General features: G+C 34.0%; 5 protein-coding genes across 7 annotated transcripts; 2 read left to right on the forward strand and 3 right to left on the reverse strand.

Moving 5' to 3' along the window:
- The first annotated feature begins 541 nt into the window (after positions 1-541).
- Positions 542-1,362, forward strand: LOC100306089 (uncharacterized). The gene has a single exon (NM_001250420.2). It carries the CDS (start codon positions 633-635, stop codon positions 1,020-1,022), a length of 390 nt encoding a protein of 129 aa, NP_001237349.2. The 5' UTR covers positions 542-632; the 3' UTR covers positions 1,023-1,362.
- A 2,466-nt stretch (positions 1,363-3,828) lies between these two features.
- LOC100781661 (peroxisomal and mitochondrial division factor 2) lies at positions 3,829-5,835 on the forward strand. The gene is made up of 2 exons (XM_014770501.3): positions 3,829-3,929; positions 4,381-5,835. The coding sequence occupies exons 1-2, from the start codon at positions 3,917-3,919 to the stop codon at positions 5,328-5,330; spliced, it is 963 nt and encodes a 320-aa protein (XP_014625987.1). The 5' UTR covers positions 3,829-3,916; the 3' UTR covers positions 5,331-5,835.
- Positions 5,836-7,618: 1,783 nt separating this feature from the next.
- Positions 7,619-11,915, reverse strand: LOC100792283 (uncharacterized). Of its 3 annotated transcripts, none has more exons than XM_003518465.3 (4): positions 11,694-11,915; positions 10,559-11,349; positions 10,325-10,417; positions 7,619-8,951 (listed from the first exon to the last, which is right to left on the reverse strand). In XM_003518465.3, the coding sequence occupies exons 1-3, from the start codon at positions 11,788-11,790 to the stop codon at positions 10,331-10,333; spliced, it is 975 nt and encodes a 324-aa protein (XP_003518513.1). In that variant the 5' UTR covers positions 11,791-11,915; the 3' UTR covers positions 7,619-8,951; positions 10,325-10,330. The 3 variants fall into 3 exon arrangements, with proteins under 3 accessions (XP_003518513.1, XP_014625984.1, XP_006575664.1); XM_014770498.3 differs by lacking the exon at positions 11,694-11,915 and adding an exon at positions 11,594-11,631; XM_006575601.3 differs by lacking the exon at positions 11,694-11,915 and adding an exon at positions 11,453-11,584.
- Positions 11,916-13,216: 1,301 nt separating this feature from the next.
- On the reverse strand, positions 13,217-14,429 carry LOC100792807 (xyloglucan endotransglucosylase/hydrolase 2). Its single transcript, XM_003518466.1, has 3 exons — positions 14,160-14,429; positions 13,816-14,009; positions 13,217-13,604 (listed from the first exon to the last, which is right to left on the reverse strand). Exons 1-3 carry the CDS (start codon positions 14,427-14,429, stop codon positions 13,217-13,219), a joined length of 852 nt encoding a protein of 283 aa, XP_003518514.1.
- Positions 14,430-17,861: 3,432 nt separating this feature from the next.
- On the reverse strand, positions 17,862-19,994 carry LOC100793336 (taxadiene 5-alpha hydroxylase). The gene is made up of 3 exons (XM_003518467.5): positions 18,853-19,994; positions 18,380-18,567; positions 17,862-18,259 (listed from the first exon to the last, which is right to left on the reverse strand). The coding sequence occupies exons 1-3, from the start codon at positions 19,847-19,849 to the stop codon at positions 17,963-17,965; spliced, it is 1,482 nt and encodes a 493-aa protein (XP_003518515.2). The 5' UTR covers positions 19,850-19,994; the 3' UTR covers positions 17,862-17,962.
- Positions 19,995-21,621: the final 1,627 nt, after the last annotated feature.

A 21,621-nucleotide genomic window follows, 5' to 3' on the forward strand; every position in this document is an offset into this window, starting at 1 on the left:
AAACTCTATTATGATTAGAAAACAATAGGGGAACAATACTTTTGATACTGCATTTAAAGTTTGTTTATTATAAAGGATAAAATTATTAGAAATTTTATTGTAAAAGTGAAAAACATATATAATTATTATTTGTGGTAATATAAAATGTGGAAAATAAGTTTTAAAAATAAACAAAGTATCTAACATGATGATAACTTTTTTGGAGAACTAAGAGGTTAAATAATTAATATATCGAGAAAATAAGATTGATTTAAGAAATTATTGATATTTTATTAGAAGTAGTGTTAAAATTTGACTGTGTTTAGTGGTAGGATAGCATTAAGAAAACGAGAATTTAGAAGGGAGAGGGTAAAAAAATTGATGAGGGAGTGGTGTTGGTGTGTGTGGAGCGTGAAGGCCACCTCATTGCTCCAATCCAAAACTCGGGAGCTTCTTCTTCTTTGTGTTGTGAGGCCAAAACCAGTGGGACCAGCTTCGTTGGCATTGACATTTCTAGAGCTCAACAATAATTTAACATCTTCCTCTCCTTCCCTCGCACCTCATTCATATAACTCCCTCACACATTAACCTCCCTTCTCTCTCACACACATCACATTACTATTACTACTACTACATCATCATCATCATCATCCATGGAACAAGAAGATAACACTATCATACCCACATTCCTCAGAAAACCTGCAGCAGACCAGAACAACAACAACAACAACAACAACAACTCTCCCACCACCCCTTCTCACAAGTCTTTGCATGTTTTCCGCCGCAGCAGGAGGCGGTGGAGGAAGGAAGTGGCAGTGAAAGAAGATGAAGATGTTGATGAGGGTGATGACAGAGAAGAGATAGAGAGGAAGATTCATGCATTGCAGAGGATTGTGCCTGGCGGTGAGTCTTTAGGCGTGGACAAGCTCTTTGATGAAACTGCTGGATATATTCTTGCTTTGCAGTACCAAGTCAAAGCCTTGAGGGCTCTCACTGGATTCTTTGACAAGCTGGAGAAGGAGAAGACAAAGTTTGGAGGTTGATGATGAATGAATGAAAATGAATAATCCATGGTGATGATGATGATGGATTATGGAAGCAAGCAGCCTAGGTTAGGTTCTTTTGGTTTTTCCCACAGACCCCATTAGTTAGAATTTTTATTTTTTTATTTTCTTCTTTTAATTTTTATGTTTTCCTTTGTTGTACTTTTGGAAGTTGGGATCAAGGAAAATGTTTATCCCATGATCGGTGTTCTTAGATTTTTATTTTTTAATTTTTTTTTTTGAAGTTCTCATCAGTTAGTTCTTTCTTTCTTTCTCACTGTTTTCTTTTTTTCACGACTTTATCTATATATCTTGAAAGTTGATATATTATTCTTACGCCGCAGATTAGTGTTACAGAACCAGTTATTGATTTTGGGTAACCGTTGTAGGAATCTTATTAACCTGTTTCATGATCTGGAGTGGAGTAAAGTTAGAGTGGATGCAAGTGTATGACACATTATGGTGTGGCTACTTCGATGTACGTCGGCTGTGATAGGTTTTCTTTTTTTGTTCATCTTGGTCCAGTGGGCCACCCCTATTGGGTCTTGAAATCTGGATGGGATCAGACGTTTTTTTAAAGTAACATGGCACATACACATGTTGTCATTGATCACTTTCTCTTTTATTTTTTGTTGTGAAAACTTTGCTTTGTGTGGATTTTGGAATAGGGTTGCTTGACTTTTTTGGCAGTTAGCCATTACTACCACAGTAACTTAGACTGAGAATGCGGTATACAGGAAAAAAAAGACCCCCACTTGAAGGGTTGTAAATTTCACATGGCTTCTTTCTCATCGGAGGATAACATGATCTTCCATAATTTAAGGCAAAAAGGCACACATTGGCGATGATAGTGTTAGCCGAATCATTGTACAGCCATTAATTTGTTGGAGATGCATCACTCTTAACCTTCTTGATTCTTACCTTGTGCATGTACTATTTCAAATATGGAGCATAGCTTACAAATAACAACGAGTCACCAACTTTAATATGTTTGCTTGCATTTTGAGAGAGAGAAAAAAAAGTAGTGGAAAAAGAAGCTCTCTTTCTTTCAAAGTTAACAATCTCTGCTTCTGAAAAAAGAAAAATGTTTTCAATCAGTAAATTGATACAACAAAAAAAGTTGTTTCCTTTAATTTTAGAACATATTGTACATAGTATCATATATAATGTCAAATTTTTTATGTTCAAATAATGAAATTTTATTAAAAATGAAAAAAATGCAAGTAAAAAGTTGAGGGCATAATAATAAATACTATGAGATAAAACCAAGGCTGCTCTGAGCAATGTAGCAACTACTACAGCACAGGCACTCCCACTACAGTCACTGTTTTGGAGATCCAACAGAACACCACACTCTGGCAATCAAATTCCAGCATGCTTTTGCGGAAACTCTTATGCATTCTCCAATTGCCAACTTCCTGGAACAGTCACAGTCACAATCACAATCACAATCACAATGACAGCCACAGCCATCACAAAATTTTGGAGACCGAATCATGAAAAAGCTTATCATGTAGGCAGAAATTAACTTGGACGTATGACATTGTGCACAACAACAATATGTATCCATCACAACACATAAAGCATGCATCAACGTTGACAACATGCATGAGTTATCTAACTTCTATGTGACTGACTGTTACCCATCTGCATAACCACCAAATTTATCTATATAATAACCACCACCAGCATTGTAATGCCACCTCTACTGATGAAACAAAACTCTAAAGCTTTGTTCATGTACTATTCAAAGGAATTGGCAGGCAGGGGAGAGATTTTCCCCCATCTCTTCTTATATGAGTGTTAGTGTCACTTCATCCACATTATCAATGTAATGTTCTATGATTAATACACTGTTATGCAATTTTGTTTTTAAAAATTAAGTTTTAATCCAAAATATAATAAACTTAAGCATTAATTATTTATGCTTTAAATACAAACAGTATTTACATACGGGAATCAATACATTTCTTTTTTAAAACCTTTTTTCTTTAATCTAAATTTATCAGGTAAAAAATAAAAATTAAAAGAGAAACATTAATTTTTTTAAGTAATTAAGTTATTATCATTTTAACAAAAAATGATGGAGAATGAGATTAAAAAACAAGACAAATAATTTTTGTTTGCTAAAGAGGACTGAAGCCCCCAATTTTTTTCTTAATCTTACGTGATAGGACGCAATAAATATAAAACCATTTGCTTGGACTCAATATGTTGGATAACTTGGGGTTGAGACCTCTCTTGGGCTGGGGATGAAATAGTCGCAGAGGTAGAGAACTAAGTCCAATTTTATTTACTACTATTTTATATTAGATTTGGTTTTCTTATATGGGCATAAATGCCTTTTAAGTTCAATTTTTTTTGTCATCACTTTTTAAATTAAAAAAAAAATACAAGTTAAAATCTAAAAAAATATTATAATGATATGTAGAGTTAAGTTTGCATATATTGCAAGGTTGACAATTGTCATTTTGTTTTGTATATATGTTTATATCACGATGTTTTTGAAAATGTGAGATGTTAATATATGAAGTAAATAATAATCTAATTTATTAATAATATTCTCTCTCTAAATATAATTATATTATTTTCTTTTAAATGAGCTTTACCTTGTGAGTATGTATGTATGTTTGTTTATTTTTTTTGTTTGACTGTTTTAATGAGCTTAACATTGTATTCTTTAAAGATATTATATTATGTAGAAATCAAATTGAGGTCATTCTCTACTATCTCAATGTACACCCATTATTAGGTTGTTTTTAGTTTTATTTCTTGATGGATATATGACATGACATATATAAATAAATGGTGTAACATTCTCCCATCACGGAGAACATAACTTCAAATGTGAACCGTTGGTTGACTATGATCTCACTTTCAGAGCACTGCCTTTTATGAAGGAAAAAGGTGAAAACGAAAATGATAAAGTTAAAGATATTTTTGACGCATACACACCACTCAAAACCCTAGTCACACCCATTCCATAAAAACAAAGCTTTTTCTTCCTTTGCCACTTTCCCGGAAAATCCTCCTCATTTTTTCTGGAAAATTTATCTTCCGTTTTCTCGCTGACACCACCGCACACTCTTCACGCCTTCTCTCACTCTGTACTGTCCTTACCTTAGTCTTGCTCTTTGCTTTTGCTTCATAAGAATGTACCCCAACAATTATTTATTCATTTTTTTTATTTTTTAATTGTTTACTTCATTGTATAGTTTGATTCACGATTCGTTATTCTGTTACTTGGAGCTTATAATTAAATTCATTTTCATTTTACGCGGTGCAGTTTCGATTTAGATTTCGATTTCTGGCTTAATTAACCGTTTTCGGTGTTTGCGTTTTTTTCGTTGTTTGGCAGAATCTATTATGGCGGATGAAGGTGTTGCCAACGGCGGCGTCGATGATCAGTACGGCGAAGAATCGGCGACTAAGATCGCGGCGTTGCAACGCGAGCGCGACGAATTGGTGAGCGAAAACGCGGCGAGGAAGGAGGAGATCAAGAAGCTGACGGCGGAGCTCGACGGATTGAGGAGCGACGGTGCAGATAGGAGCGAGAAGATTGAAGAGCTGCAGAGAGAAGTAGCGCAGTCGCGTGATGCTGCCAAAGCGACGGAGGTTATCGCCGCGAGGGCGGCGGACCTGGAGACGGAGGTGGCGAGGCTTCACCACGATATGGTAGCGGAGATGACTGCGGCAGAGGAGGCGAGGGCGGATGCCGCTGAATTGAGGAAGGTTTTGGGAGAGACAGAGTCTAGGGTTGAGTCTCTGGAAAGGGAATTGGCAGGGTTGAAGAAGGTGAAGGCTGAGAGTGAGGTTAGGGTTAGGGATTTGGAGAGGAAGATTGGAGTTCTGGAGACTAAGGAAATTGAGGAAAGAAACAAGAGAATTAGGTTTGAGGAGGAGACTAGGGATAAGATTGATGAAAAGGAGAGGGAAATTAAGGGTTACAGACAGAAGGTTGAGGGATTGGAGAAGGTTGCTGCTGAGAAAAAAACAGAATTAGATGAGTTGGTTAAACAGAAATTGAGGTTGGAGGAATCACTTAGAGAATCTGAGGAGAAAGTGACTGGTTTGGAGTCCAGTATTCTTCAATTGCGTGAGGAAGCAAAGGAAGCCGAGAGGGTGATCATATCGCTGAATGAAAAGGCGGTGGAGACGGTTGAGACAATCGACAGAGGTTTGAATGGTGTACATGGTGAAGGGAAGAAGGGATTGAAGTTGCAGTGGCCAGTGGTGGCAGCAGGGTCTACAGGAGCTGTTGTTGCAGCTGCTGCTGTAATCTACGTGTGCTATGGGAAACGGAGGTGATTTTCTGTGTCGGAGACTGATCAAGAACAAAGGAACAAGGGGAATTCCAATGGAAGGAGGAAGGTGTAGAGGTTAGACATACCAGGTCTTTAGTAGTCATAGATTTGCTGCTGCAGTTTTGTTTGTCACAAAACAATGCTGCTTCTCTGGCTTTTGTTTTTGAAGCCTGTGAATTTTTTGCTCATCGAAGTTGGCATACTACTTGTTTGGTTGTTAGTTGCTTGTTATGAGGATCAAACCACTGTGTGTTGGATTTAATAAATAGGTTGCATAATTGAGATTACAAGTTTCTTTGTGTTTAGTTTAGCCCTTATTAGCTTGGAGGATAACAATGGCACTGCTGAACCCTTAGTTTAAGGTGGCACTTGGTAGTTGGTATCACCTTTGACAAGTTGTTCAGTTTCTGAAGTTGACTTCTGCAATTATTAGTCTTTTTCATGTTGATTTTCTCAGAATGTCTTTGAATGTAGAACCACAGAACCAATTATATGATGTTTCAGGACTAGCTGATGTCACTGATTTTTTCTTTTGTTATTGTTATAAACTTTTTGTCTTGCTTGGTGCCATTTTGGTTCTATTTAATGGGTTTGGAGAAACTGTTGCAATGTGCTCTGTGAGAGATGCTTTATCCAGTCCTGCTCTTCTTTTTTTCCTTCTTCTAACCTTATATCCATCGCATTTGTGGTTATTGTCTTCCGAAGAATTCTTATTTGGTTGAAAGTTTTTTTCAGTTGTAGTTGTAGGTGCCCTAGGTGGTGGGTTTGGTGTATGAAAGCGTGGCTTGCATTGCATCCTTGGTTTCCACTTTTTAATGGTTTCTGTTAAGTTGCCATACTATTAACCTTTTGCTTTAACTTAAAGAGACACAAGAGTTTATTTCGTGAATTTGAAGATCAATGCCAAACTTGTGTGGACTGCTATGCTAACGTTAGATAGATACTATTATTTAGCAGTTGCGGACAAAATCTGATAGATACTATGCTATTGTTTAACTGCTAGGAGGCGAAATTCTGTGAGCTCTTGCGTTTTTGTTGGGATTTATCTTTCGTTTCTGCAGTGTAGCGCATAATTTTTGGTTTTCCAACTTCAATTTTTATTAAGATCGACTCCACTTAATGCGTTCATGTTGTTTATGCGCGAAGAAAGTCTGTTTATATAAATCCCCTTAATCTGATGCTCCAATTTTGTATTTATCTATCTCTTAAGTTGATTCTGATGTATAAAAATCTCACATAAAACTATTTCTAGCGTGACAATCGACGATTATGCAATGTTGGAAGAACCCGGCGCGAGTTGCAACCCTTTATGATTCCCTGCTCTAGAAATTTGAACACCATATTCAACAAAATGATTTATTGGTTAGAAAAACGGTTCCTAATTGAAAAAGCTTACGTTTTACCTTGTTTAAAATTAAATGTGAAGACTCAACCAAGTAATATTTAGCTTAAATTTTTTTTTGGGTACTACATAATAACTTGCTTAAATATAAAATGAAATTAATTTTTTTTAAGGCGAACTAAAGTCAATTTCCCAAAATAATAAAAAAGAAAAATTAGCCACTATAAGTTGCATGATATTCATTCAGGTGGAAATAGCAGCCTTTAATTTTTGGGCCCCACACCAGGCAAGAACAGATCTTATCAATAAGAGAACCTTTCAGTTGCACTTCGTTTAGATGGCTGACACTGCGTTGATGCATTCCGCACACCAAAAACTTATAGTGTTTAAGCTTACAATATCATCATCACTACTTTAATAAATTTCTTTTAATATTAGACTATTTTAATAAAATTTCATTTTTTAATAATATATCATTATTTTAATTATTGCACTATTTATTTTAATTTTTAATGAAATATTTGATCTTTTTGAACAAAAAATGATAAAATTTCAAAGTATACTATAACATAATCTAACCTATAATTGAAAAAAAATCTCATAAACATGCCCTTTTACGTTATTTTTTCTTCCATTTATAACTTAATTTAACAACTAATTTTAATAATATTAGTAATTTCAATATAATAGCATAACAATCAGTTAAAAGTTTCTAGCTATAAAAATTATTTTTTCAACATCTAACTAATTAACTATTTGACCAAATTTAATGGACAAGGTTTTTTTAATCATATTATTTGTACTAAATATTTGTTAATTTTGTCAATGACTAATCTCCGACAGAGAATCTAATTGATCACTTTTAGAGGTATGCTCTCCTTTTAATCATATTTTTTCATCTACAAGACTTAACTCAAAACCTTACTTAAAGAAACCGATTCTAATATCACTTATACCAACAACTTGTTAGTATTTAATAGCAAAGTTTGTTACAACTTTATAGCTATTATAGTATGTGCTATGTTCCATTTCTAAAGTTGTGACCAAACTTTATAGGTTATATTTCCGTTGTGTATCTAGTTGAAATACATAATGGAAATTTGCCATTACATCTGCAATTAAAAAAAATAATCCCAAAGCTCGAGCAAGATGTGGCGACCGAAGAGGAAAGGGGCAGAGAGTGGGGGAAGGGACAAGAGGGATAAGTTCGACAAAATTGTCTAAGAGCAAAAGGAGTTTGAGAAGGAGAAGAATGAGGTGTTGAGGAGTATGGAGAAGAAGTTTAAAGGAGTTTTTAGGCTACAAAGGGGTCAAAGATGTTGACAATTGGACACAAAATTTAACTCATAAACACACACACACTTAAGCAGCGAAAGATAAAATAAGAGAGCAAATAAATTCTACACAAACTCACTCACACAAGGGAGGAAGAGACTTTGAATTTTACAGACTAAAATCTTGAAGTTTCTATAGGCAAGCAAATGTTACATGATGGTGGCCTTTCATAGGCAAGCAAATGGCGGTGCAGAAAAAAATAATGGCGTTTCAATCCAATTAGCTACTAGAAGTTTCTATATGTTTCTTTCTAGGCAGATGGAGAAAAATCTTGAAAGTGGAATTGCTAGCAAAAAATAATGACGGTGTAATACTTTCCAGGGGGATGGAGAAAAAAAAAAGGTGAGAATAACAACCCGTGTAAGGCTATAAGTATTTGTGTTTCTTAGATAGTCATGCTCCAAACATTCCCTTCCTCTCTGTCATCCCGATGAATGGAAATAAATCTACGTGACAATCACCAACCAAACATGCGACAACTTAATTTATCCTTTGAATGTGTCATTTCAAAACAATGACCCTTGTCTTTGGTTTTTGTAGTTCATTTGTTTAGCTCTTGGCCTTTATAAAAGGCGTTTCTATCTCTATAATATAAGCCTACAAAACTATGGGAAGAAGAATGAAGTGACACCTGAACTTACTTCGTATATATCATAACGTGGTGAATGTAAGATAACTTTTGATAATAAATTCTAGTTCATGGAAGTTTACAATTTGCCACAACTAAAATGTACCATACATTTTGTCGTTTTTCAAAAGATATAATGTTAACCACTCTTACTCTGAAACGAAGCAGGAAAGCAAAGCAGAACATGCCCCTTAATTTGAGGCTCAAAGAATGCATGCAGAACAGATTTTGTCTCCTTAGAAAGGACACCCTCACAGCCTATGATTGTGCAATGCCTCAATAACCTTAGCTCAAGGTCCAACCTTTTAAGATGCTCTGCCCTGTAATATTAAAAAATCAAATAACGATTCACAACTTAGAAAATGGCCCTAAAGCAAAGCTAATTAATTTTGACAAATGAACAGATACTTAAATTTGGCTATTGGCAATTTTCAGGTCAGGAAGACCGAATCAATTTTATTACAAATTTTTCTTAAAATATCATCTCAACATTTAGAAATTTGACATGACTTGGGCTTTTGACTCTTGAGGAGCATCAGTGATTATAACGCATATATCAATATCCCTTGAAATAATTGTTGAAACCAATCTACCATATTAGTACATTGCTGCCAAATGGCACTTAAAGAACAATTGAATGCCTGTGGTCACTAAAAATTTCAGAACCGAAGTCTTGGCCAAATAAAAAGATATACATTATTAAATAATCAGTATAAAGATTAGCATGACTTTTAAGATAGTTATAAGTTATTATTAAAAGCTAACAAATTTATTATATACTCTAATTTATAATTAAATAATAATGTAATTTTACATTACAAGTGTATTTGGTTAAAAATATAAGCTGATAACCAGCCATGTTAGCCATATTGACATAAAATGAATGCTAGATTGGATTCAAAAGCATGATAAAATTTCAGGCAAATAATTTTCAATTCTTTTCTTGTTTAGAGGAGGTACTTTCATTGCTAATATGTAGGTAATTGATACACAGTTGGACTCCTACTTCTGTTCAACACTGACATAATTGATAATGAGGCTGCTTAGCATCAAGTTTTTATTTGCATAACAGCTTATCATTCTCCTTGCAATGTCCAAATAATTTGAAAATTCACTAATTAACGCCATATTTTGCAGCTAATGTAATCAAAACAATTTTCTGATACTTGAATCGAAACAATTTTAAGTCTTATTCTACCGACAGTTTGAAAGGCCAGGGAGTTGTAAAATTTTGTTTGAGAAAGCACAACAGCTCTAAAGTGTTGTTATTTCCATATCATACCTTTATTTTTTTTTGTTTCAAACTTAACAAGACAAAAAGCAATAACAGGATTCTGATGCCAACTAGACTATTCTCTTTAGTGGGTTACGTAAAGTCTTAAAATAAGGAAAATGTATAATTTGTATGCCTTGGGGTCTCCAAGTCAAACCTTGAAATATTCCCATTAGGTTTTTATGTTATTATAGGGACAGTTAATACTACTTCAGACCCAATTAATTAAGCTGTATACCATTTAGCATTTAGGTATAAAGTTCAACTAGATGCTCATTCAAGAAATTGTACAAAGAAAATAAATCACTTTTATGAGCTGAATTAAGTTTCATATTTGCCCTTTCAAATATCTGATTCATCAGTTATTTAACATTTATTTTTGGTCAAAGAAAAAATGATCCTTGGTTGAGGTTTACTCACCTTGAATTATCTATCACCACCCCTCATAATCTCAAAGAGTCCGCAGCAACTCTTCCAAGAGGTGTTTTCCCTTTGAGCCACAGGGACAATGGTCTGTCACACCAAAAAGAAAAATGATCACTACATACGTAAATGCATATGAAATTACAAAAGACAAACCTTATAATAACCAACACTTGCTTAGCATAAACTGAAATGTGTATATGAAACTATCATAAAGTGTGAATCACCCACCGGATTTTCAGTGCTTTCAGCATCGGGAACACTTGGTGATGGTTGAAAAGATTCCTTGGCACTTTCATAGGATGACTCTTCTTGACAACCTGATGGTTCCTCAACTTTCTCGTCCAAAGTTGGCTCCAAATCCAATGATTTCTCAATTATGGTTGGAGCAACCTGGTCACTGTCATCTGATTTTAGAACACTTGTTTCCTCTGAAGCCACATCAGTTAGAGGCAAAGAAGAATCACCATAGACTTCATTTGGTTCCTCACTCTCTCTAAGTAACTTATCTGTCACAACTGAAGACAAAACATCCTTCTCCTCTCCACCAAACATCATGGACTTAAAAAATGTTTCAACCACAACCACTTCAGTTTCTCTTAGTCCCTCATTTCCTGAAACTGAAAAAAGCTCATTATTGTTCTCTGAAAAGGGAAAATCTGTTTCCTTCACCTCATGATTATCCACAGCTAGATCAGATAGAAAACCTTTCCCTTTCTCTTTCTTCAGTTCCAACTCTATAGTATCTGATTCCATTGTATTCTCAACTTGAGCATCTTTCACAGTATCAGGCTCAAAAGTCTCACCAACTGATTCAGAAACATCTTCTTGTACATCTTCAACTTTGCCTGACTCAACCAGCTCCTTATTCTCCACACTTTGTGGTGCCTCTTCTTCATCAACTTCAACAACCACCTTCTTATCTTCACCGGAAGTTTGTGTTTCTACTTTGTGGCTGTCTTGTAATGTTACATTGAGCGATCCTTCCATTTTCTGGCCGTGGTTTGGTGAAACAGCTGCCCCTGCAGTTAAAAAACAAGAATGACCCTCTGTTTATTCTATTCGACTACCACAAAATATACAATAGCCTTGGCAAATCAAATCGGTGCCAAACTGGCGATGAACCTTTTTCCTTCCTTAAGAAATATAAGACCAAAGTAGCCTAAACCAGTTGGTGTTAATTGTTATTGAATGAAAAAACAAGAAAATTAACAAAAAAATAACTTAATAAGATTAAGGAAAGTAACAACAAAAAGCATAGGATACCCAACAAGGATGTACAAAGAACAGATGGACATAAAGAAAAAGAGGACACACACAACACAAGTAGGTGGGGATGGTAGATGGAGAGAGTAATAGTGATTACCTTGGAATTGATCAGAAGGAGGAGAATGGTGGTTGAGAATGGTCAAAGTTTTAAGTTTCTTGGCTTGTTTTGCTTTCCTTCTTGAAGCCGGAGGCATGGACGCTGACTGGTTGTTCCAGAGAATGGTGGATGAAGATTGGTGTTGGCGTCAATGCCAATGGTTATACTGTAGTGTATGTGTCAGTGTGACTTCTCTTTCTTTTTTTCTTTGCTTCTTCTGTTTACTTATATAAAAGAATAATAAGTGCTTTTAAATTGAATTGAAACGCTCATGGAGGGAACTCAAGTGATGATGAAACGTTACGGCTACAATCATCACTGCCTAATAAAGGAAGTGCCTCAACAGTTCCATCTCAACCTGAAGTATATTTGTGTGTGTGGGCGTAAAGATGTGTACTATGTTATGGATTGCTTTGTTATTGTTACCTTAAATTTTAAGAGAGTATTAGTACCTTTGTATCCTAAACCAATAAAAAAAATAATTATTCATATATTCATATCACATCATAAATTAATTAAAATTTAATTTATGGTATTTTAAATTTTTAACTACAAATTTATTTCAAATTTTAAAAATATTAAACATGAAAAATATACAAATGTAAATGGAATGGGCAACAAAGTAATTATAATTTTTAGGGATCGTTTAGGGATTAAAAAATATAAAGATACTAAAGAATAAGTCATTATTTATAAGTACAAGGTTACAACTTATAATTTACAAATTTACAAACAATAAGTCACTTTCTCTTTAATTATAGTATTTGTAAGTACTTGTGAGTTGTAACAATATTAACCTTTACTTGATAGCAACAAAGAAAAGTTTTCCATTACTGATTAACCTTTCAGCATTGTAATGTACCGGAATGTAAATCACATTTTGGAATAAGGTGCAAGAAGCAGGTCCGGTGGTGAAAGAAGCAATTACCCCATCTATTTACCCATCTTCACTATTATATCATTTAATCACAAATTAAACTCTGTACAAAATTAATTGCTTCAGCGATTCAATATGTATGATTTTTAATTTCATAAGCTTAGTTCATGCATTTTTTTTTTCGTTTTTCAAAATTTCAAATTCTCTTTTTTAGTTGAGGTGAACATATATCATGATCTTCTGACTCTATCAAAATTGATTTTTTTTTTAAGTGGGTATCAACTCTTATATGCACTCAAAGGATCATTGACATGCGTAATTAAGGTTAATAACATAAGCAATATTAAAAATGTATTTAACTTTTTAACAGTAGATGTCAACGGTTGATTCACTTGATTGAGAAAAACAACGTATTTGTGGATTTAATAGACAAATGAAATATTTTCACAAAGTATCAAGTGTTACAACTTTCAAAGACATCTTCAAATTAAAATTGTTCAGCCAAGAAGTTTAAATATTCATCGTATATATAATAAAGCAATTAATTGAACATTTATACTTTTCTAAATTAATAAAAAAATTATTCAGTATACATATAATCATGCATGCATGGTTTATATGCCCACGAGCAACATTTATTCGGAAGTCAAGTGTGTTTATTCTTGCGGCATTCAGATGGAAAACCATGAGCAAAGCGTATGAAATCACGACAATAATCGTAAACAACCCATCTTGAATGGATCTCTTTGAGGTGCTTCCTGATTTGAGCATCAAGACCTTTGTTTCTTCCACCGTTGAAACCCATGCAAGATGACCCCTCTGGTCCTGCAATGCACGCATTCGCATTGAAATTTCTGAAACCTGCTATGAATGGAGCTTTAGACCAATCAATCTTAACCTTCCCCCCTCTTGTTGCCCAAAAGTCTCCATCCCATAAAGTTGCATAAACCTTCATGGGTTGACTTGTGGGGAATGGAACACCAATGTTCTCCCTGTTGTGCATCACTCTTATGGGTATGTTATCCACCAAGATTCTACAAACACAAAAAAACATACATATTTAGTTATGTTATATGGCACCACAAGTAGATTTTTACAAATTTATCTTGTTACTTGCATATTTGAATAAATAGTAATTTCACTAACAATCTAAAAGGTTTTTAAGCTATGTACAAAAAAGGTTTATGATGACAAGTGTATATAAATTAGATTCTTAGTTTTATACATATTTATTTTTCTACTTACATTATGCGTTGAGGGTTCCAATCAATGGAATAGGTGTGGAAGTCTTGTGTAGGATCAAACCAAAGATAGAACTGTATCTCACGACCCCCAGTACCATTGGCATAATAATTGGTTGAAAGAATATGTGGATCACCGGATAAGTTGCCCAAGAACTCTAAATCAATCTCATCATGGTTTGGCCCTTGAGAGCTTAGCTGCATATGAAATAGTAATATGTATGAATATAGTGCAATATATTAATTATATATGTGTATGTTGTAATGTGTTTACGTGTGTGCGTGCATGCATAATGGATAGGAGAGAATAAGCAAGTGAATGAATGGCTAAATTGGAACAAGTCGTACATAAAATGTAGTGACAGTGCCTGCAGAATTGTCTGGTATAAGCTTCATTTGCATGTCAAATCGTCCAAACAAGTACTCATTCTTGGTTGCTATGCCCGAGCCAGAAGATTTGTCCATTGCAAGGGACATGTTTGACCCTCCATCTTGTATGTTAGCTCGATTATCTCCAAAGAGAATGTTAAAATCAGTGTAAAAATTCCCACCCAAAGCAAATTTTGTTGTTGAGGCTAAGCAGAGAGAAAGCATGAATAAAACATATGAAGAAGCCATGTTAATTTGATCATATGAAAAAAATATGAATCCGACTAAGGTATTTAAAGCAAAGTTGCATTCACGGATTGAGATGATAACAGTAAAACACAGTGGATTCATATCAATTTAGCTGTCAAAGGTGGTTGCGGTAATTGCCTCAAGCGCAATATTGTTGTCACAGTTACAGGTCAATACCTTAAAATAACAAAATAAAAATAATTTTTTAATAACAAAAAGTCTAATTGGATGAGAGTTGGTTTTGCTAGCAATTTTTCTTTTTGGGCTTTACATGGTTGTGTCTTGACAAAATTACACCAGTGAAAGCCCAAAAGAAGTTAATACTAAAAAATGTAGTATGGGCTGGACCTGAATTAAATCCTCCTTTTCAGGATTTTGTTTCTGCATCCGGCATATTTCTTCCTGCACCAAGAATATTTCGAGAAAACCAAAAATACCCTTACTTATAGCTTATACGAATTGTGAATCCATATGAGTCTTACCGATTATCAATTTGTGATCCATAAAAAAATTATATATGTAAAAAAATATTATTAATTAAAATTAATTATGTAAACTTATGTGTATTAAATATATATTAAAAATTTTGGTGTTATATATAGTGATATTAATTATTTTTAACAATTCGTATAGATGCTACACAAGGATATTTTGGTTTTCTCAAAATATGTTGGGTTAGGAAAAAAATCTCGTTTTTTGTTAAGGAGACATCCAGCAGGATAGATTAAATTAAAAAAATTAAGTCAACAGTAGGAAAATGGTTTAAAGAAACAAATAATACTAGTATAAAAATTGCGGTAAAGTATTGACCATCGATTATGGTAGACGTAAACAAAACTACGTAAGTTATAATAAGTAGGTGGTGATGGCGGCTGAGTGTGCGCTAAATTTAGCGCCCCTTTGGCTCGATGAGTTGAGATAGGAAAATCATTTTTGTACGCTATTTTTATATTTTATCTGCATTACTGTTTTTACATTAATTAAAGAAATTAAAAACTCTGTACAAGAGTTGCTTCATGTGCAGCATATATGTCACGATCAAGTAGTTATTGTGCAGTGGTAGGTGTCAAATAATGGTGGTGGTGGTGAGCTAGGTGCCCCCAGTGGGTGGCATCTGAGATAGACCATCTTAACTTTCTTCACGTTCACAACAGTGCACTCTGCCACATATCATTATTCAGTGCCGTGCAATGCATATAGTCAAAACTCTAAACTGTATCAGAATTCAGAAAACTTCCCTGACCCACATCTAAATGCACTGCTAAGTCGTAATATCAATCAATTGGTACATCTGGATATTATTATTTGACCTTGGCAACCAAAGCTACGTGTCTTTTACATTAATGCGAGGGCTTCTCATTCTTACAGGGCATACTCAATAAATACCCATAATTCCTTTGGTCACGTACGTGTAGCAAAAAAGTTTATGGGTTATTTTAACATGCTTTAAGATTTCTTAGTTTGGCAATCTCAAGCTTGAACATGTTGTGGATCATCAAATGTCTGTGTCTTTCAAGCTTAACTTCCAGAGATTGTGGACTGTTCCATCGTGAATTATACAACTTAGTAAGCATTTGTGCTTTTAATTATTAAGGCGTTTGAAATGTGGACTTTCCGATATATCAAGCTAAAGTCCTCTTCTTTCATATTTGTTTGACGTTTGAGGGACTGTCAACTGTCCAACTGAGGATGGATGGACATCTAATCATTGGATCCAATATAATGGTCAAAGGAAAAATACACTCAATAAATAAGCATGACTCGTATTTGATCATATCAAAACTCGAATTTGATAATATGAAATCATGCATATTACATATTAAAATTGGTATCCAATCCGCTATAAGTTAATATTGTAAAGTTAAATTAGATCCATAATTCACTTTTTTTATATATAGTAGAACTCATTTGAATTTTCCGAGTTAATAATATACTTTAGAACGAATCAATATGTGTAAGCGTTACAATATTTATATCATAATCTTAAACTCTCCAACAAAATGAGTACAAGTACATTTTCTTTTTCTTAAGTTAGGAAACTAAATAAAAATACGGTCAATTCTTTTAACTTTTCATTTTACATAAATTATTTATACTTTTAATTTATATAAATTTTCTTCCATTTTACAAATATTTATATTTAAATATAATATTTATTTTCATATTATTTATGTTATTCTAATATAAAAAATCCATTTAAAAATTTAATATTTTTTCCTATTAATAGTTTCAAATTGTACAACCTTATAAGTAGTTAATTATAACGTGTATACAATAAAAGGGAGTTTGTATAATGTTTTAATTAAGAAATAGAAGATTTTATGTAATTAGTCAAAATATGTAATAAGGGTACTCTTGTTTAAAGGTTTTAAGTTTGTGTATCATATTCAGAAAATCAGAGAGAATTTATGTAGGTTTTAAACATAGAAAAAAATGTCTAAAAAATACAAAATAGAAAGGAAATTCGAGTAATTTACTGACAAAATGATATAATACTTTTATATGTAAAATACAAATATAAAAATATTTTCTTAAGCCAAATAATTCTTTAAAATGGTTTTATTTATTCTAAAAAAAGGTATTCTCATAACTAGAAGCCATGATACAACCTTGATGCCTACAATCATTTAAGTGGGTTCAATTACTTCTATCTCTTCCAACAAATTTTTCTCCATATACATAATTATAGAATGAAACCCTATAATCATGTTTAAGGAATTCAGTTGTCCATCAACCGTGTTGAATATTTTAAGTATTTTTGCATTTGGTTCTCAGTGATAAGCATATGTTTGTTCGGTCATACTTTGACCACCAGTGCATCCGTTTTCTCTTCTCGGTTGTGTTTTGATATTTAATACTTGATGGTGGTGACAGGTGAGGAAGCTAGAGACTTCCTTTCTAAATTGTAAACGTGTTATCTTTTGTAATACACCACTATGTTCTGGTTTGCTATGTATTCATACTATATGTGAAAGACCATGTGAGTTTGTCTATTATAGACATCGTCCTTGTAACGTATAACTTATATCATATAGTCATGGATGAACGTGCCCACTTCATTAATTTCCATCTTCATCCTTGTTTAATTAAACATCAGACGGTTCTAAAAGATTAAGAATTTGATAAATTAAAAGAAGCATTACAAATCACGTCTTTCATTAGTTACTAGTTTTCGCAGTTTTTTTATGTCAGCCATTTACTTTGGAAATGATGAGATGTACCTAACACCGATATCTTTTCTGGAGTTGTGATCTTCAATGGATTTGTTTCCCATAACATACATTCTTTTTAACTGCTAGTATATTCCAAAGATGCTGCTCATGTGCATCTTTTATATTATGTTCCGAAATTTCTTCGAAATCGAGTCGAAAACTTGATCCATACCCAAGTAAATAACATGTGCAAACGCCTCAATTCAAGGACAGCATACGATAGGAAACAAAATAATATTAATTATTGCCTTATTGGTAATGTCAATGTGTTCCAAGAGTACAATTTGTTATATGGTAAAACAAATTCATTTTGAGGTTGTATCATGTATACTTGGGAGAAATTCTGATTGGCATTCCAAGGGAAGGGAAAGGCAAAGGGTCCATGGCAACTGGCTCATCTGGATGGAGTAAGAACCACTCATATTGGGTCACAACATAGTGCACAAAGATGAGGATATTTAACCTAGCTAATTGGTACCCTGCGCACACTCTTGGCCCCCCTCCAAAGGGAACAAATGCATATTGGGGTACTCCCTCCTCAAACCTACTAGGGTTGAAACTCATAGGATCCTTAAAATACTCTTCATTGTAATGTGTCCCATATGTTGTCCATAGCACCTGAGAAGAGCCACAAAACAAAACCCCATGTTATATGATTTATTTCAAAATTGACAAATTATGAGATATGCATGCATGGATTCAATCTGTATAAGAAGGAAAGAAGAATGTAGTATTCACCTTCCATCCTCTAGGTATAATGAATCCTTCATATTCAATATCAGTGATAGCCTTCCTGAAAGAACCAAATATTGGAGGGAACAGTCTCATACTTTCTCTAGCAACTTGCCAGGTATACTTCATCTTCTTTATGTCCTCCAATGTGAGATTCTCACCCCGGCTTTTGTTGCTCATTATAGCAACATGTTCTGCATAAAATTAAGTACTTTCAAGTTTCAATTATCAACCCTAAATACTTTTTTGGATAATTTAAAGAGAAAATAGTTTATGCACTCACATGCAATTTTTTTATAGTTGCATTCAATTACAATTTGATATTTATGACAAATTTATTGACTTTTATTATAATTATTTTAAAAATTATACCTATTATGATTTTTTTTATTAATTATTGGTTAACAGTGTAAAAAAATTATAGTGTATAGAAATTAAACTCTAATTTAAATATAATGTTAGAATTAGAATTAGATTACCTTGAAGAAGTTTTCCAAAGCAATCAGGATGCTGAGCCAACATCTTGAATGTCATAGCAACAGCAAAAGAAGTGGTATCATGAGCTGCAAAAACTAGAAGCACCACATTGTCTATGACCTCTTTTTCACTGATCTCCCCTTGGATCATCCCAGATACCAATTTGGACAGCAGCATTCCATCTTGTTCTCTTCCCAAGCTTCCTTCCATTTCCCTTCTCTTCTCTCTCACCACTTTGACCAACATCTTTTCTATCTCCACCCTGGCCTTCTTTGCTCTCCAAAATTTAGAACCTGGAAACATAACTGCTGGAGAGAAAACTCCTTCCAACACTCTTTCAAAGGTATCTAGCATACCTGGCTCCACTTTGATCCCCAACAAACACTCGAACACTATGCTAAAACTGAGGACTTTTGTTGAACGGTAAAGACTAATCTTTTCTTGCCCCTTCCAGTTTGTAGCTAAATGAAACTGAACAGAATTGCACAGTTTTGGAACTAATAGCTCAAGTCCAGCATAACCAAGGCTTGTGCCAATAACACCGCGGAGGAATCGGTGCCTTCCCCCATCTTTCTCCATGATAGAGTCCCTTCCCATGAGCTCAACTGAGGAAGAAGGCCAAGAGCTTTTCACCAACTTGAATTCATTAGACAACAAGAATTTGTTGGCCTCAGCTCCATTCACAACCACAGTTGGAGACCCCATTATCCTTGTTCTGAAGATCCTCCCATGTTTCAGAATGCGAGGATGGACAAACTCTTCAAACAATTGGTTTCTCCTTTGTGCATTGAAGAATTCCATGGTCTCCCCTATCAATGGAAACCCCATTTCCCCTGGTGGCAGATTTCTTTTGTCTTTGTAGCATTGTTTGTGCCTCAAGAAATTGAAAGAGACTAGCAAAAGTAGAAGGGAAAACAAACCCCACAAAATAAAATACACAATATCCCCAAACATTGGTGAACTTGTAAAGATCAAGGACTTTGAAAAATTTAAGCTCATGCCTATAAATTGTTTTAAGATTCTAATGCTACTTCAGCAAATTTTTATAGGAACTTGTGGTTTGTGGAAGAAGATGAATGAAGTCAAACCCAAATGAATTTTACGATTATTATAATGTTGATCATCCTTGAAGTCAATTCCTTCCTAATAAATTTCTAATTTGTGACAAAAAAAAAAAGTAATACCATAGCACCACAGCTTGTGTGAAAAGAATACTATGTAGGATTCTTTTCTGTAATAGATTCATTGTCCCAAAAGAATGACACGTAATCATCAGTACATACCTGAGAAATTCATGATGGAAAATAAAAATAATTTTTCTCTTGATGGTCAACGCTAGAAGCTTTTTAGTTACCCAAGAATCCCTAAAAATCTGGTGAAGTCTCGTTGTTTTATGTGACTTTGGGTCCTGTTTCAGTCATCATGATTGCTCATTATTGCAGCAATGTAAATATTGATTGGTTGTCTGATGGTGCAGAATCACCGTCTCTGAATCTCAACTTTACAATATCTTCTTAAAGTAATTAGAAAGGTAGGCTGATCATGTTGGAGATAATGTTGTTTGTAATCGCCTGAACACAGTGGTTGAACATTTTAAACAAAGTTTTCGGAGCATGGCGATAAATTAAATCAGCATCATTCCCATGCATTTTAGAAAGCTGGATTTTGTGAATTTATTGCTTGCTGGAGGATGTTTAGCATAGAAGGTTCATCATTTCATATGTCAAAGGAACCAAAAACAAGCTGTGAATGAATTGTATACAGTTGTTCTTTCACAAGAAATATTATGATTACATTAATAACAAGATATGTATTTGCTCAATGCCACCAAATTTTGACTCGTTGTTAGATTATTACTATATCGACCATCGGGCTAAGATTAACAAATTGTTTACACCATTTCATATGCCAAAATTTGTCTTTCTTTTACATTTAGCCCTTGATAGATTGTGGATGATCCAAAAGAGACTTAGGCCGCACATGGGGCCAATTGACTATGCATTCAACATGCCTTTAAACAGATTAATGAGATAAATCAGGCTTTCAAAAGGCCCAAAAATATAAGCCTATGATAAATAATATAGTAGGCCGAGGCTTTAGATCTTTTAAGTCTCGTTCGCTCACCAAAAACACTTGACACAAGTGATAATAATTTATGTTTTTTAATCAAGTTGTTCAAAGTTCAAATGTTAGACCTTAAAAAAAGCCTTGTTTAGATCTATTTCTATTCCAACAACAATCAACCACAACTTTTTGAGAGAATTACCTCTATTATTCCCTATGATTTCACTAAACAGGAGTATAATTTTGCTGTTAAAATAGAAGCAAAAGTAAACCTGGTTTTAGTCATGGAACCTTGCCTATGCTGGCTCCACAACAACTACATTCATAAACCAAATTTCACTCTTAAGAACTCTTCTATTTTGGCAAGTATATAAAAGAAACTTATTAACAACTCTATGGTCGTTCCAATCTGGTATAGTAGTAAACTCGTGGATTCTATCACAACCATATGGTAACCACCGAAACATATTGCCAATGGATTGAGACTGTGAACTTCGAAGGAAGCAACAACTTTTATGTTAGGTGGGAAGCTTCCTATAGACATAATTGTTAGCATGTGATAGACTCAGAAACTTTAGACAGTTGCATTCAATACGGCCAAGACTTAATTATCATACTTGTGCAGATCAGACGATCGAGAACATTATTATTTTTTTTTTATCATAATATGTTAGATAATTAAAATGTGAGTTTAGATCTAACTTAAT

This window comes from Glycine max, chromosome 2, assembly GCF_000004515.6.
Source record: "Glycine max cultivar Williams 82 chromosome 2, Glycine_max_v4.0, whole genome shotgun sequence".
In the NCBI taxonomy this organism is placed as follows: domain Eukaryota; kingdom Viridiplantae; phylum Streptophyta; class Magnoliopsida; order Fabales; family Fabaceae; genus Glycine; species Glycine max.